The sequence below is a fragment of the Schistocerca gregaria genome, chromosome 1, assembly GCF_023897955.1.
Source record: "Schistocerca gregaria isolate iqSchGreg1 chromosome 1, iqSchGreg1.2, whole genome shotgun sequence".
NCBI lineage: Eukaryota > Metazoa > Arthropoda > Insecta > Orthoptera > Acrididae > Schistocerca > Schistocerca gregaria.
This window is the reverse complement of record NC_064920.1, coordinates 1,118,325,633-1,118,343,654: the sequence shown is the minus strand read 5'-3', so window position 1 is coordinate 1,118,343,654 and position 18,022 is coordinate 1,118,325,633. Positions and strand designations below refer to the sequence as shown.

Below are 18,022 nucleotides of genomic sequence, written 5' to 3'. Positions count from 1 at the left end.
CCGGTCTAGGAATGGTAGAACGATGGGTTCGATGACGGTTTGGATGTACCGTGCACTATTCAGTGTCCCCTTGACGATCACTAGAGGTGTACGGCCAGTGTAGTAGATCGCTCCCCACACCATGATACCGGGTGTTGGCCCTGTGTGCCTCGGTCGTATGCAGTCCTGATTGTGGCGCTCACCTGCACGGCGCCAAACACGCATACGACCATCATTGGCACCAAGGCAGAAGCGACTCTCATCGCTGAAGACGACACGTCTCCATTCGTCCCTCCATTCACGCCTGTCGCGAAACCACTGCAGGCGGGCTGCATGATGTTGGGGCTTGAGCGGAAGACGGCCTAACGGTGTGCGGGACCGTAGCCCAGCTTCATGGAGACGGTTGCGAATGGTCCTCGCCGATACCCCAGGAGCAACAGTGTCCCTAATTTGCTGGGAAGTGGCGGTGTGGTCCCCTACGGCACTGCGTAGGATCCTACGGTCTTGGTGTGCATCCGTGCGTCGCTGCGGTCCTGTCCCAGGTCGACGGGCACGTGCACCTTCCGCCGACCACTGGCGACAACATCGATGTACTGTGGAGACCTCACGCCCCACGTTTTGAGCAATTCGGCGGTACGTCCACCCGGCCTCCCGCATGCCACTATACGCCCTCGCTCAAAGTCCGTCAAATGCACATACAGTTCACGTCCACGCTGTCGCGGCATGCTACCAGTGTTAAAGACTGCGATGGAGCTCTGTATGCCACGGCAAACTGGATGCACTGACGGCGGCGGTGCACAAATGCTGCGCAGCTAGTGCCATTCGACGGCCAACACCGCGGTTCCTGGTGTGTCCGCTGTGCCGTGCGTGTGATCATTGCTTGTACAGCCCTCTCGCAGTGTCCGGAGCAAGTATGGTGGGTCTGACACACCGGTGTCAATGTGTTCTTTTTTCCTTTTCCAGGAGTGTACAAGCTTCTCAGATGTGCTGGTACAAAAGAGTGTTGAAACTCATACTGGCTGATAAGGTAAGGAATGAAGAAGTTCTCCGCAGAATCGGAGGAAAGGAATATATGGAGAACGCTGACAATAAGAATGTACAGTATGATAGGGCATCAGTTAAGACATCAAGGAATAACTTCCATGGTACTATATGGAATTTTAGAGAGTAAAAACTGCAGAGGAAGACAGAGATTGTAATAAATCCAGCAAATAACTGAGGACAAAGGTTGCAAGTGCTACTCTGAAATGAAAAGGTTGGCACAGGAAAGGAATTCGTGGCAAGCAGGATCAGACCACTCAGAAAACTGACGACTAAAAAAAAAAATACCTTTAATCCATTAAAAGTATGGCGTGCAATCTCTCTCTTATTTTCATTGTTCAGTGCATCAACCACATCGTGAAATTGAGCACTGGATTATCATAATTTCGCCACCAAACATCATGCACCACAAATACATTCAAATTCGTCTCTCCGTCTTAAAATGAAATTATGGCGGAATTAAAAGATTCCTCAGAATTCAGACGGAACTGCAGTGTTTAATTCTCTTCAGATACTGACAAAATATGTGTACATGTTTGTGCGAAATATGTTAAATGCTTGTGAAATATTGAGGGTGCTTCGTAAGTACTTCGACAAACTTTGGAAGCAGGTTCCTCACACCAAAACCAGATAATAGTTCATACTAACATATGTCCTACAAATCCTCCGTTTTCGATTTAATAATGAAAGTTTACAGTTTAGGTGATTGGACCTCACCATCTGACAATAATAACTGTTCTGAGTGTCCTCCAGTTGCTTGCAAACACGCTTGCACTCGTTGAATCAAGGGTTGTGCACACTTCCAAATACTCTCTGACGGTTTCTAACGGTTTCGCAGACGCACCACATACGGACACGCAAACATCTTCATCATTGGCGGAACGTATTGTTCGTAGACGATTCTAGATATCCTCCGACGCGACGTTATGGCCGTGTTCGTGCTCGGAGACCCGTGGTGAGCGGTACCTGCCAAATGTTGTCCAGGAAATTGTCTGATTTCCGAGGTTCCGTGAAGTTGCGAGGAGTCATCAATGTTCACATACACAGGGATCTTGTTGTTGTCCATGGTCGCCTTACCGCCCAGGCAGTACATCGAACGGATCCTGCTGGACCATGCGGTGGTTGCTGCATGCGGTGGTGGCCCTGGAATCTTTCTAATGTTAGGGCCTATCTGGCGGGCGTCAGCAAGGACGTCTTCACGAAGCCTGGACGTTGAAGCAGTCGGACGGCCTGTGGCGTGTCCCGACGTAAGACTCATGGTGCTTATGTGAGACATGCTCGACAGACGTGTTCTTAATCGCCCTGTTCCACTACAGATTATCCAAGAACTCTCATGGTTCCCATTGAAGAATGGTATCGAATACCATAGGGTGGCCCCTGCAGATTTATATGGAGCGTGCTACAGAGGTGTCAGACAGTGATGAACGCTCACACCCACAATGTGTGTTTCCTCTTTGTTTTCGACACCTTTCGGACATTTCAGTTCTTTTTATGTGAAAGACTGAGGATGTAATGGTGGTTTCTTTTGTACTTAATTTCTGAATGATAAACGTATAATTTGGTAACCTACCCAGTCTTCAATTATTGCTCAATTGGGGTATGGCAGACGCCCCATTCATGTTCCCCTAATTCCTTTGAGCAGTGTATTTTGCACTATGTCTACAGGATTCGATGATCGAAACGTACAAGAAAATGTGGCGCTTCATGGAGAACAAGAAGCCGTCGGTGTTCGTCTCGACGTACGAAGAAGGTATCCAGCGTGTGCTGGAGGGGAACTACGCCTTCCTCATGGAGTCCACCATGCTGGACTACATCGTACAGAGGGACTGCAACCTCACGCAGATCGGCGGCCTCCTGGATTCCAAGGGCTACGGCATCGCCACGCCAATGGGTAAGTCACTGAAACATACCTTGCTTCACCACACGTCGTACCTGAGTGTCGACGGAACTGTTTCAAAGCTTCCCAATAGGAAGAGATTTTATCCATTTCATCATAAAATTTTGCGGCATGTCGTACAAAAACAGTGGGCGTGTTCTTCACTATGTTTGATCACTACGACGGAATATTCTATCGGCAAAATCTGTTCAGTACTCTCCAGACGTTCTTTACAGCAGCAGTATATTTTGTCCCCAAAGACTTTCGCACGTAATATTAGTGGGGAACGGTCGTAGACCCACATGAAACTAGATTTACTTCCGGTGATTTTTGGAAAACATTTGCCAAGCATGTGTGATCACTGCATGGAACTGGTTGCATTGGATGAGAAGCGCTATATACGAGAATATTCTGGAAGACACACACCATAGCAAGATCGTTATATTCGATTTTGCATAGTCAGAGAGCAGTTGATAGTTTACAGTGACACTATGCCTGGACGTCCGTAGAGCGAGGATTAAATTTCACACCCAATTTAATGACAACTACCCTTAAACAGTCAACTATCATCAACCAAATGTTAGTACGGTTTCGTTGCAAGAAATCAGGTGTACAATGCCAGCGCCAACTCTTGTTTATCCCAAGTAATACGGCTTCCTATCCAAACACAAACATCCCTTAGGACTTGAGGCACAGTGTGGACAGTAATTCTGTATATCGAAAACACGGTATTACTATGTAAGTTGAGATTATACAGTCAGTTCCAGTGCAAGTCTCCAACTCAATTAAATTCCCATAGTTCTTGCATGGCGACGTCTTCTAAATGGAAACTGTTACTAGTGTACTAAATCTGTCCTATAGATCGCACCTACATGGAGACACGACTCGATTTATTGTGGGGATGATAGATTATCATAGGGCTTTGGTAGGTAACCTCCAGCTTGTATGCGATCATACTTGTTAGCAGTTTGGTGGAACTGGATGAGAAGAGAGGTTACTAAAACACCAGTTTGCATAAGCTTGTACATTAAATATGAACTGCTTACTGAAATTCTGTTCGGTGTTATAGATACCTTATTCTTCCAATCCAATTTTCACTTTATGGAGAAGCACCCGTCTAGTTGTAACATTTTCATTTATCTGCTGTATTACGTTAACATCCAGTGACGATCCAAACATCCGGCAAAGAGCTGTGGCACCACTTTCGTTTAAAATATCTCGTTTTCTTCATAATTCCAGGACATCAGCGATTTGGTTCATGAGTAATGAAACATGATAGAAATGATGGAGAGTCGGAAACAAAAAAAATTGAGTACTGACCTGAAGAGCTAGAAGTCTAAATATAAAGAAATGGAAAGATTGCACACCGCACGTATAAATAAATATCAGTTACCAGTTTAAGGGGAACTCTTTCATGTAAATGTGGCAAGAGATTCTTGTCGAGTGTTGTTGGTACAGCATGTTTACCACCTGCCTGCGACGTAGCAGTTCTCCAGTGACGTATAATGTCAAACTAGTGCCAATAAGAACTATGGACGTCAAACACTGAAATATGCCGAAGTAACATGAATTCTTTGTTATACTATAATGTACTTTATTAGTCATATTAGTAACTAGTATTTAATTTTACTGTCATTCTCGTAAAATAACGTATGGAGAATGTCGCATTATTAGCTGGAATAATATTTACGAAATTTTTCATATAGACGAGAGCTGTTTATCAGTATTATACTCCAACTCGAAAATTTTCTGCTTGCAATCAGTCCACAAAAGACAAAAACTGCAGACCGAGTCAGAGTCCGAAATTCAGCTTCTACGTGTCAGTGAAATAAAATTAGGTTGATTATGATTTAACGGCCCGTCATTGAGGACGAATCCCAAACATCGTTGGACAAGGGTGGGGAAGGAAATACATCGTGTTCTTTTCGAATCATTTACACTCATGCTCATAAATTAAGGATAACAACGCTCTGGTGGGCGGTTTTCGGGTTTAAATCACCTCGGGGTATGACCATGTGGTGCATTTGACCTGCGGTCGTCGCACGGTGGCGCTGGCAGCAGTCCACATACACAGAGTTGTGTTGTTGCATGTCAGAGTGCGGTGCAGCGAGTAAGTGTGCAGACCTTTTCAGACATGCTAATGGAGACTGTGCGTTGAAAATGGCTCAAAGAATACATATTGATGACGTTATCAGGGGTAGAATACTAGGGCGACTGGAGGCTGGCTAAACACAGCAGGTCGTAGCACGGGCTCTCCGTGTGCCATAAAGTGTGATCTCAAGATTATGGCAACGAATCCAGCAGACAGGAAACGTGTCCAGGCGCTACAGTACGGAACGTCCACAGTGTACGACACCACAATAAGACCGATATCTCACCATCAGTGCCCGCAGACGGCCAGGGAGTACTGCAGGTAGCCTTTCTCGGGACCTTACCATAACCACTGGAACAGTTGCCTCCAGACACACGGTCTACAGACGACTGAAAAGACATAGTCTATTCGCCTTGAGACCTGCAAGGTGCATTCCACTGACCCCTGGTCACAGGAGAACCAGTAAAGCTTGGTGTCAAGAACACAGTATGTCATCATTGAAACAGTGGTCCCAGTGTATGTTCACAGGCAAGTCCAAGTATAGTCTGAACAGTGATTCTCGCCGGGTTTTCATCTAGCGTGAACCAGGAGCCATATACCAACCCCTTAATGTCTTTGAAAGGGACCTGTATGGAGGTCGTGGTTTGATGGTGAGGGGTGGGATTATGACTGGTGCACATAAACCTCCGCATGTCTTTGACAGAGGAACTGTAACAGGTCAGGTGTATCGGGTCGTCATTTTGCACCAGTATGTCCGCCTTTTCAGATGTACAGTATGTCCCACCTTCCTCCTGATGGATGATAACGCACAGCCTCACCGAGCTGCCATCGTGGAGGAGTACCTTGAAACAGAAGATATCAGGCGAATGAAGTGGCCTGCCTGTTCTCCAGACCTAAACCCCATCTAGCACGTCAGGGATGTTCTAGGTCGACGTATCGCTGCATGTCTTCAAACTCGGAGGACATTTCAGGAGCTCCGACATGCACTGGTGCAAGAATGGGAGGCTATACACCAGCAGCTGCTCGACCACCAGATACAGAGCATGCTAACCCGTTGTGCGGCCTGTGTACGTGTGCATGGTGATCGTATCTCTTATTGATGTCGAGGTACATATACAGGAAACAGTGGAGTTTTGTAGCACATGTTTCGCGACGGTTTTCTCAACTTATCACCAGTGCCGTGGACTTGCAGATCTGTGTTTTGCGTGTTATCTATGTGTCTATGCTATTAACGCCTGTCTTGTGTAGTGCCACGTTGTGTGGCACCACATTCTGCAATTATCTTTAATTTATGAGCACGAATGTATAACGTTACACCTTTCTTATTAGAAGTATACGGATACCCCTATGTAATGCGGAATTGACCACTGGGTGTCACGAGAGGGGATCTGCAATTACAAAAGTATGCAGTGAGTAATGTGTTGTCAATAGGAAAGCAGTAAACAGAAGAACAGTTCGGTCAGTAGAGATCATTAACCTCGATCGTGGATTTCACCTGATCAACAGATCCTCAGTGGGCATTTCAACCCTTCTAAAACTACCTAAGATGCCTCTTGATGACCTGAGTCTGAAGTGAAAATGAGAAAGAACACCCGCAACTATGTAAATCTCATGTAGTGACAGACAGGGACTGTCGAGCATTGCGTAGAGTGCTTGTAAAACATCGCATTAAATCAGCAAAAGAAATCATTCATTAGTTGCAAAGTGCCAGCAGACCAGCTAGCAAAATGCCTGTAGGAAGTTAAAATTAATTGAGTACAATATCGAGTAGCTCCTCACAAGCCATACATTTCTGTAGTCGTTGGTAATCGGCGACTGAGCAGGTACACAGAGCGACGCCACTGTTCAGTGGATCGCTGGAAACGAATGATTTGGGGAAATAAATGACGATACACCCTGTGGCAATCCGATAAAAGGGTTTTGAGTATGGCGAGTTCTCCAGACTTCACTCCTGACCCAACGACCTTTTGCGGTTTGGGCTCATGAGGAAGAATGAGGTGCCATTTCTCCACAGGCATTCAGACACCTCACAGAAAGTGTCTCTAGTGCATTTGAAACTGTCATAAAAACAAGGGGTGGCCTTTTGAGCAAATAGTATATTTTGCCTTAAGCTATTCAGAAAACCATTGAAATGTAGTCTGTATAGCCAGCCTAGAATTTGAACGTCTGTCCTCTCGTATGTAAGTCCAGTGTCGAACCATTGGATCGCCTCACTCGGTATTTGTCAGTACCGGTCATCATTAGGCTCACTGTGGAAACAGTGAAAGAACCAGTTTCGAGCAGTGCTTAATGTTATACCCGAAAAGTCTGCCGCAGAAGCAGGCTCTTAAAATTTATTTCCAACAGTGAGAAGTGGAAATGAATGTTTCCTTTCCTTCGGTCTGCTCTCTTTTAGCGGCCCATTCACGCCTCGCCGCCAAAGGAGACTCGGAGGCGATCGATGATGCACCTCAGTGGCTGTCCCCAGCACGGTTTCTCCACTTAGCAGCTATTTTCCAAATTACCTTGTCGAGTTATTCCTGATGTGTCACGTATTACTAACTGATTATCTACTGCATATTCTCTAAGAAGTGTCTCTGTATCTGTCGAAATATTTCTAATTTCGTACAATGGCGCAGAATTTTCCCTAGGACAATATAGTTAAGCACGTCCTGTAGATACTGAAACATTTCGCTGGAAAATGTCTGACAAAATTTAAGGGTAGAGTTCCGCAACCGTTGTCATAGTAAAATTGTTCTTGGTCGGTGACGGTATTTTCAACGTGTAAAGTTAGCAAAGCCACCATGTGGAAAACCATTCTTCCTCCTAACCATCAGCAGGACCAGCAGCGTGTTGAAATCAACTCCTTGAGACTGGTGGCCTCCGGAGTTATATATGTAATGTGGCACTAATCCACACTCATGTACGCTGTTACCATCTTCTACCCAAGATTATGTACTCGTTTTAGTCTTATCTTAACTATGCACTCCAGCAAAGAATGTCTTTGGTCTGCCCAACAAGCATTCGAATGGCTATGGGTTCCGATCACCTTCATTTCGTTTTTCATACAGGTATTATTATTTCTTCAGGATCAGTCTTTACCCTGATGCATTTATACTACTTGCACGTGCGGCTGCGTGCTGGAAATAAGTAGTATATGACAAGCCACCCACAGTTTTTGCCTGCGGAATATTTAACCAATAGAGGACTGGATAAATAGCCTAGAATTCATAAGACGTCTTTGGGAAACCGTCAGAAAAACACAACCCCAACCAGCCATTGTGCTACAAACCTCCGACTATCGGTTTCAAAGAAATAACAGGGGCACTTGTTTCGTCGAAATATAGCAAGTTTCAACTATGAAACTTTCACTTCACAGCGGAATTCGTGCTATTCAGAAACTCTCTGGCAGATTAAAATTGTGTGTCGGACCATGACTGAAACTGGGAACGTAAACTCCCCACTGTATGCTGTTATGGACTGAACTTTCCTGACGCGGTGGACAACCATCTACACATATACAAACATACATGCGTAATACGGTAACTACCATACGATGCTGTGCGGAGGGTACCTAGTACCTCTATCAGTCATTATTTTTCCTGTTCCACTCACAAGTGGAGCGAGCGAGCATAAACGACTATCTATACGTCTCCGTAGGAGCACTAATTTCCCTTCTCTTATTTTGTCTTCGTAGCCCTCACGCGAAATGCACATTGGTGGCAGGGGAAAGGATCTGCAGTCAGTAGCAAATGCCGATTCTAAAAAATTTTCTCAAGAGTGTTTCGCGAAAAGGACTTCTCTCCAGACTTCCCACTTGAGTTCACGAAGTATCTCCGCAATATACGGGTGTTGATCGAATACACCGGTAACAAATCTAGCATCGCACCTCTAAATTGCTTTGACGTCTTCCTTTAAACCTATCTCTTGGGGATCTGAAACACTCAAGAATAGGTCGCATTTGCATTCTATACGCTGTCGCCTTTATTGATGAGATCAGTTTCCTAAAATTCTCGAAATAAACCGAAATCGACCATTCAGCTTCCCTACTATCGACCATACATGCTCGTTCCGTTTCGTATTGATTTGCAATGTTGCGCCTACACATTTAATCGCCGTGACTGTTTCAAGCAGCCTGTATCCACCTACCGTTAGTCAACGACGACAATACGCCGTACATTATAACGCCATTACCCAATAATCGCATATAGGTCCTTACCCTATCCGTCAGATCGTTTATGTGTGCGGGGTGTATCATAATTAAAGACGTAAACGCATACGTTTAAAGTACACGATACTAGAAACAAAAATGTCTCAGGAAACATGGCCTCTAAAGTGCGTAACTAAAGAGCTATGAGCATTTCTTCATCTTACATCATGTGAAACAAATCTCCTCTACTGAAAGCTCTCTGTTTTCCATATTTTGAGAGATGGTAGAATGGATCAAAACAACAAAAAGATATCCAGTAAACATGGGCTCTAAAATGCATGTCTTAAGGGCAATGAGCACTTCTTCATCTTCGCTAGTGTGACACACTACTGAGCAAGTGCTCATACCTCTTAAGGTATGCACTTTAGAGTTCATGTTTATCGGCCATGTTTTTTTGTTGTTTTGGTCCATATTATCTCCTCACAAAATATGGAAAGCAAAGAGTTTACAGTAAAAAAGATTTTTGTCACAGTATCGAATATCGAAGATGAAGAAGTGCTCATAGTTGTACATCTACATGTAAATGGATACTCTGCAAAACACATTTAAGTGCCTGGCAGAGGGTTCGTCGAACAACCTTCATAATTCTCTATTATTCCAATCTCGTATAGCGTGCGGAAAGAACGAACACATATCTTTCCGTACATGCTCTGATTTCCCTTATTTTATCGTGGTGATCGTTTCTCCCTATGTAGATCAGTATCAACACAATATTTTCATACTCGGAGGAGAAATTTGGTGACTGGAATTTCGTGAGAAGATTCCGTCGCAACGAAAAAGACTTTCTTTTAATGATGTCCGGCCCAAATCCTGTATCATTTCTGTGACACTCTCTCCCATGTTTAGCGATAATACAAAACGTGGTGCCCTTCTTTGACCTTTTTCAGTATACTACGTCGGTCCTATCTGGTAAGGACCCCACACCGTGCAGCAGTATTTTAAAAGAGGACGGACAAGCGTAGTGTACGCAGTCTCATTAATACATCTGTTACAATTTCTAAGTGTTCTCAATAAAACGCAGTCTTTGGTTAGCCTTCCCCACAACATTTTCTTTGTTCTATCTCTTACAGCCCACATTTAATGACATTTTTCGCTTCTAGTCTCGTGTAGTTCTAACTGTACGCGCTTACGCCATTAATTATGACACACACTCTACAGAGATCAAGAGAGGTCCTATTCCACTTACCTACGGCTCTCCTCATGATACCCTATGTCTCTGATGAACACTCTCCGTCCAGGACAGCCTACCACGTTCCGTTGACTAAGAAATGTTCGATCCACTCAAATATATGGGAACTTATTCCGTATGTTCGGATCTTATTTAAGAGTCTACAGTGGGACGTAGTGTCAAACGCTTCTCCGTAATATAGGAATATGTAATGTGCCTGTTGACCTTCATCCAAAATTTGTGAGAAAAGAACAAGCTGAGTTTCGCTTGAGAGATCTTTTCTAAGTAAGTGTGGGCTTGTGGACAGAAGTCTCTCTGTACTAAGGGAATGTATTGCACTTGAACTCAGAACATCTTCAATAACCGATGTTAATGACAACAGACCGTAATTTTGCGGGTCTGTTGTTTTACCCTTCTTATCTACAGGATGCTTTATTCTAGTCGCTTGTGAATTTGCGCTGGCCGAGAGATAAGCGGTAAATACAAGGTAAATAAGAATACTATCAAAGCACTGAAGCGATCAACGTACTGACGTTGAGAATGTGTGAAATGTAAACTCAAGCATTTCCTAGAGACTACAACGATATGAATACCTGCGTAAAGGCAATTTTTTAAGACGTCTATGCTGCAGAAAAAATTATTCATTCGTATAAGAAAAATTAACTTTTGCCTATTTTCTGAGCCTTTGCAAATTTTATTGTTCACACGCAGAAAAAAAACAAGTACAGAATTAATGTGCACTGCTGTGACAATCATGAGCAACGATAGTTGATTGTGTAGTCACGTGTGACACCGTAAATGCCACGATTGCCATTTTAAGACATCTAAACAGTCTATGAAAGTGTCCTGATTTTATAATAACTTAAGACACTAATTCCATCTCTACAACAACATGAACGGTCATGATTTCTTTTTAAGTTCTGTAAGAACTTTTTATGTTCATTAACTGGGAAAATTATGAAGGAATACGTGTTAATGGAATATATTTGGAACATCTTGGTTTTGTTGAAAACGTTATACTCCCTGTCGCAAGCACACATTAACTAAAACGCCAAATGGAAGAGTTTAACAGAACAAGTTCGATAGTGGTCTTGAAATTGTAAAGCGCCACAAGGTATACTGAAACATTACAGACGTGAAGTAATACAGGAGGAAATCTGAACTCCTTAAATAACATTAAAGTAAAAGACTAGCTCAAATGGCTCTAAGCACTGTGGGACTTAAAATCTGAGGTCGTCAGTCCCCTAGACTTACAACTACTTAAAACTAACGAACCTAAGGACATCAAACACATCCATGCCCGGGGCAGGATTCAAACCTACGACCGCAGCGGCTGCGCAGCTGCGGACTGAAGCGCCTAGGACCACTCGTCCACAGCGGCCGTTCAACATTAAGGCATCGGGATATGATAACACAGCAGAAGCTATAAAATATTGTAGAAGACAAACTAAACAGAGACAACAATGTTTGAAGAAGAAAAGGTACCAAATGACTGGAGAAGAGGATTAATCGCCTTGTTACATACAAAAGTTGACGACACAGATGTAAGCAAGTAGAGTGGATTAAGGACACTTCTATAGTATACAAATCATTGCTGCAGCATCTGTCACAGCTGAGAATGGCTGGATGCCGACTTAAGAGGATTTCGAGCCGCATTAGGAGAGGCAGACCCAATGTGTAACAAATAATTAGCTAAAGCGAATATTGCAAGAAGCGACTAAAAGAGCTAGAGAATATTGGTGTACATTCCTATATTTCAAAATGTACTATGACGGTACAGACTGACTGACCTCACTTAAGGCCATGTAAGAACTTGGAATAGATAAGGAAACACAACAGGATTTAAAAACATAAAAAAATCTGTAAGTGGTTGCCTTCTTCCGAAATACCTACAGTGTAAAATGTGTATTTTAAATCTTGTGGCTGGATGTGACAAGTGGTTGTGAAGTGTAGTGATGTATTTGTGTTGTTCTGAAAGAGGTAATGAGAGATATTTCAGACACATTTGAGATTAGGACAGAATTAGACAGTCTCGTTAAACTGTACTAAACGTGGGATGAAATAGGCAGAATCTAAGGTCAAGAGCAGAATAGTCCTGCAAGTTGGCTGGAAAATGGATGATCTCAAAATTAAGTGTTGGTCATTTGCAGATGATGAGATGTTTCTGCAGCTCTACACAAAAACGGATAGATACACTTAAACAGCAATAAAATCGCAACTACAGAAGTAATGATAAACAATAAGTCTGTACCATCAAAATTATGCACGAAGTATGAAAATATTAGCAAAACTATGCATAAAGTATCAAATATCAGAAGATTAGAAAAAAATTAGCTACCTAGGAGAAGCTGTTCATGTAATGGAGGGAGAAAAGAAGCAATCAGAGCAAGACAGAGAAACAAGGACTTAGCATTTCATGTAACAAAAAATGTTAACAATAAAATGCATTCTGTAGAAACGGAAATATTCAGTATTGCAATATAGAATTTCTGCCAGATTGCACAAATGCATGAAAAGAACTAATTTTAAGACCAATAAAAATGATAAAGAGAAAAGAAAAAAGATAGGACAAGTTGTGAGGCTGTTCTTTGGAAATAGAGCCGCATTGGATAGATTTGAATTGAGTCATATAAAGGCGATGTTCCTGAGACATATTGAGCTTCACGTTTATCTGCGATAATGATGTAAGCCCAAGCGATTAATTATAGTTTAAATTAAGATGTAACAGATATGTACATAATCGTATCGACAAAATTAGAGATGAATTTAGGAAACGAAGACTAACGTTCTATGGACACTCAGAATTAGTGCAAGCGGATTGAAAAGAAAAATCGTATAGCATTTTGAAATATTAAAAGGCAAACCCAACAGACATAGGAAAATCCACCAAGATGTATAAGAAAGATGTATAAGAAACTGGTATAAATAAGCAAGAAACTAAAGACAGGACGCAATATAGAATGGGAATTGGATGTGTACTAATCTGCTCTTTACTTCCTCCTTGCTTCTTCGATCACGAATTGCATTGCTCCTAACGTAGCAGAATTCTTTGTCGTCGTCTACCTCGTGGTCCGCAATTCTGATGTTAAGTTTATCGCTAAACACAGTTTTGCTACTCCCCATTACTGTGGTCTCTCTGCCGGTTAATCTCAATCCATATTCTGTAGTTATTAGATAATTCGTTACACTCAACACGTTCTGAAAGACGTAACAGTTCTTTTTCAACATCAAGACCTGCTGTAATACTTTTTAAAACACGTCTCTAAGGCATCCTCGGATGACAGAGGAGGATCATGACTGTTCGCATAGTGACGCAGCGCACGGGCGTGCCCTGTCAAAAAATATTTAAAAAAATATCTCTAGAACTGATAGATTTTCTTCTGTCTTTAACGTCCCAGTGTATCTGTTACAGGGTCTCCATGGCGCGACAAAATTTCGCTGGCCATCTTGGAGCTACAGGAGAAGGGTGAGATTCAGATCCTGTACGACAAGTGGTGGAAGAACCCAGGAGACACGTGCACTCGCACCGAGAAGGGGAAGGAGTCCAAGGCGAACGCACTTGGTGTCGACAACATAGGTACGTCCTCCCGTTCCAGGAAAAATCTTTTAAAATTCTAAATTTTAATACTGCAACACATCTATAAAAATTATAAATGTGATAGTGCAAACCAAAGGGTTTTTGTAATGTTGTATGCTTGTGTGCTAAGAAGCAGAATTGAAAAAAAAAAAGACATCGAAAGGCTTGAGACTTTTTCCTACGTTCTCCTCATCAGTGTCAGGTACTATTTTCAGTGTGATGGTGCCACTTATCGTTAATGAATCCTTAAGCAGTTTACACCAATAGAAACGCACTCCCCATTGCACTAACCTAGGTAGTTAGGGGTTTCATTTACAAGAAATCGGTGCCCATTGTAATTCGCAAATGTTCTTGTTCACTCAGTGAAAGTTGGGCACTAACGTTTATTCCGCCTGTGTCTTTGTGTATGTATGGATATGTATGTGTGTGTGTGTGTGTGTGTGTGTGTGTGTGAGAGAGAGAGAGAGAGAGAGAGAGAGAGAGAGAGAGAGAGAGAGGGAGAGAGAGCGATTGTTGTGTTAGAGAGATAGCTGGAGAGAAAATTTGCTTTATTTAGTAAAATTGGTAAGTACATGCTAGTAGAATTAAAACCCAAGAAACACGATAACAGTCTAGGGGGATATGTATGTAATGTACAGATAATTTGAACCTAAAATTCGAAAAACTCTCGTCTTGGAGTCGTACATCGATCGTATTTCGACTACCTGCCTTGACTGGGTACGATATGTCGCATCCTTAACATGTACCGGATATAACCGAAAAGAAATCTGAGGACGTGTTATATGACGATCATTTTGTCTTTAGGAAAGGTAAATGCACCAGAGAGTCAACTCTGACCTTGCGGTTGATAATGGAAGCAAGACTAAAGAAAAATCGAGACACTTTCATAGGGTTTGTAGACCGGGAGGAAGTGTTTGACAATATGAAACGGTGAAAGACGTCCGGAATTCTGAGGATATTTTTTATAAGTACAGAACTCTGTGTGGCAGTTGGTCACACTCTAATGAAGAGTGCTTCGCGCATTGTGTGTAAATTGTGCACGCCGCGCTGAGGCGCTCAGTCTTTGCTTGGCAGCCGTTGAGAATGGAGCTCCCGTTGGATGTTACCGCCAACTGCGAAATGTGTGCAGTTATTCGGTTTTTGAACGCAAAGGGCACTGTGACGATTGAAATCCATCGCAAACTGACGGAAGTGTATGGTGAGTCGTGCACGGATGTCGAAAATGTTCATAAGTGGTGTAGAGAGTTGGCAGCTGGTCGGACCTAAATTCACGACGAACAAAGGAGCGGGAGACCATCAATTTCTGAGGAGACAGTGTTGAAGGTTGAGCAAAGCATGTGTGAAGATCGGCCGATCACCCTGGATGATCTCTGCACGTTGGTTTCTGAGGTTTCCCGAAGCATCGTTCACAGAATTTCTTCATCGCCTTGCAGCTGAACTGGACAACTTTCTCGACTCAACTGTCACGCGTTACGAAACCTGAGCATACCACTTTAGATCTGAAACCAAGGAACAATCACGCCAGTGGCGGCATCCTTCCTCACCAAAGCCGCGGAGTTAGCGGCGAGCTGGTATGACATGGGCATACAAAAACTGGCACAGCGTCTACGAAAATGCATCGACAGAAATAGTGATTATGTCGAAAAATAGCTAAATGTGTAAGCTGTAATCTGATGTAAACCATTGTGGTAATAACGATGGTTGTGTACTTATTAAAAATAGGAGACCTTACTTTTGGGATTACTCTCGCACATCTACAAGAGCAAAAAGGGAGAGAAGGGTAATGCAGAACACGCACCGGAGCCAAAAAGGAATAATAAAAGTGGTAGACCAAGAACAAAGTGCTCGGATTGAAAAGGGTGTAAGACAGGGATGTCTCAGTGAAAATGGAAGAAGATTTACACGATCAGCTGAAGGGAATGAAGACCCAGAATAAGAACCCAAAATACATCGAAGAAGACAAAAGTAATGAGAAGTAGCAGGAATGAGAACAGTGAGAAACTTAACATCAGGGCAGATTGTCACGAATGGACGAAGTTATGGAAATCCGCTAACTTGCCAGCAATATGTCAATGGCGGACGGAGCAAGCAGACTGGTACTGGCCAGAAGAACGTTCCTGGCAAAGAGATGCCAACTAGTTCAAACATAGGGATAAATTTCTGAAAGTGTGCTTTTGGAACACAGCATTGTATGGTATTGAAACACAGACTATGTGAAAACCAGAACAGAAGCGAATCGAAGCAATTGAGATGGGGTGCAGCATACGAATGTTGAAAATTAAGTGGACTTCTAATATAAGGAATGAGAAGGTTCTGCGCAGGATCGGAAGATGAAAGAAATATGTGGAAAACACTGACAGGAAGGAGGGATACGATGGTAGGATATCTGTTAAGACATCAGGGATCAACTAGCTGAAGGGAGCGAAAACTGCAGAGGAAGGCAGAGATTGGAATAAAAAAGTGGTTCAAATGGCTCTGAGCATTATGGGACTCAACATCTGAGGTCATCAGTCCCGTAGAACTTAGAATTACTTAAATCTAACCAACCTAGGGACATCACACACATCCAAGCCCGAGGCAGGATTCGAACCTGCGACCGTAGCGGTCACGCGGTTCCATACTGTAGCACCTAGAACCGCTCGGCCACAAAGGCCGTCTAGAGATTGTAATACATCCAGCAAGTAATTGAGGACGTATTTTGCTCAAGTGCTACTCTGAGATGAAGATGTTGTCACGGGAGAGGAAACATGACTGATGACTCGAAAAAAAAAAGAAAAGAAAAGAAACGAAGCCCGCATACACTCTTGGATTATTGTCCTTTAAGCCCGTTGACTCTCTCGGGTATTCACCCTCCAGTGGTCCAGTTGGAGTTTACTAGTGATTCTCTACTTCTACAATTACATTAATGCTATGGAATCACCTTACAGCACATGGTGGGTGGTAACTCAGGTACGACGATCATTTCCGTCCGTCCGTTTTCATTCGCAAACGTGCGATAGACGAGGAATTGTCGGTAATTCTCCGTATGAGGTTGTCATCTCGAGAGGTACATCTGGAAGAAAGTAAAATAATGACTACACCCTCTTTAAGCATACGATCTCGGTAATTCAACAGGAAACCTCCCTGTGGTGCACGACAGCTCTCTTCCTACGTTTACTACTGCAGTTAGAAGAGCGCCTCCATAACATACGGCGCTTGATCAACGATCCCTGGTCAATTCTTCCGCTCTTCGGTACATCTTCTTTGCGTCTTCTATTAATCTAATAGGTAACGATGCCGTACTGGTGAGTATCACAGAGGAAACAACCTTACAAGTGTCACATTTTCCGTGGGTGATTGCCTTCGCTTAAGATTTTACTAATGAATTTTGACATTTGTTTAAATGTAAAGTAGTGGACTCCATGAAACGAAAAATCATAGTATCTTATGAATATACACTGACCACATATCTAACAGTCGGTATGTCCAGCCTTGGCACGGAGAACTGTGGCGATGCGTCGTGGCATGGAAGTAGAGAGGCCTTGGTGGGTTGCTGGAGCGAGTTGGCACAACATCTGCTCACACAACTCACTAATTCCACTGATTCGGTGATGGGAGGGGGGGGGGGGGGGGGGGGAGCGTAAAATCAATCGAGTTCAGCTCTGTCGAGTTGGGGGGTGTGCCCAAAAAATCAATTGGAGCTCGCCACTGTGTTCCTCCAACCACTCCATCATATTCTTAGCCTTGTGACATGGCGTACTATCTTCATGAAAAATGCTATTGCCGTCGGGAAACATGATTGCCACGAAGGGGTGTATGTGGTCTTCAACCTACGTACGATACTCACAGATCGTAATGGCCCCTTCACGAGATCCACTGGACACATAGCTGCCCACGTGAATGTTGTCCAGAGCATAATCGAGCCACCGCCAGCCTGTCTCCGTCACGTAGTATAGGCGTCTGGAAGACGACGGATTCGCTCTCTCCCATCAGCATGATGCAGAAGGTGTCGGGATTCGTCAGACCATGCAACGCTCGGCCACTGCACCAACATCCAGCGCCGGTGGTCAAGTCCCCATTTCAGTCGTAGTTGCCGATGTCAAGGTATTACCGTTGGCACG

The 18,022-nt window shown here is 43.4% G+C and overlaps 1 protein-coding gene across 4 annotated transcripts in view; it reads left to right on the top strand.

The window, feature by feature from the left end:
- Nucleotides 1–18,022, top strand: part of LOC126283710 (glutamate receptor ionotropic, kainate 2-like) — a 651,295-nt gene that overhangs the window by 598,473 nt on the left and 34,800 nt on the right. For all 4 annotated transcript variants that reach the window (XM_049982296.1, XM_049982293.1, XM_049982294.1 and 1 more), the window contains 2 exons: nt 2,686–2,911; nt 13,758–13,922. In XM_049982296.1, coding sequence (XP_049838253.1) covers nt 2,686–2,911; nt 13,758–13,922 — 391 coding nt within the window. The remainder of the gene's footprint in view (nt 1–2,685; nt 2,912–13,757; nt 13,923–18,022) is intronic.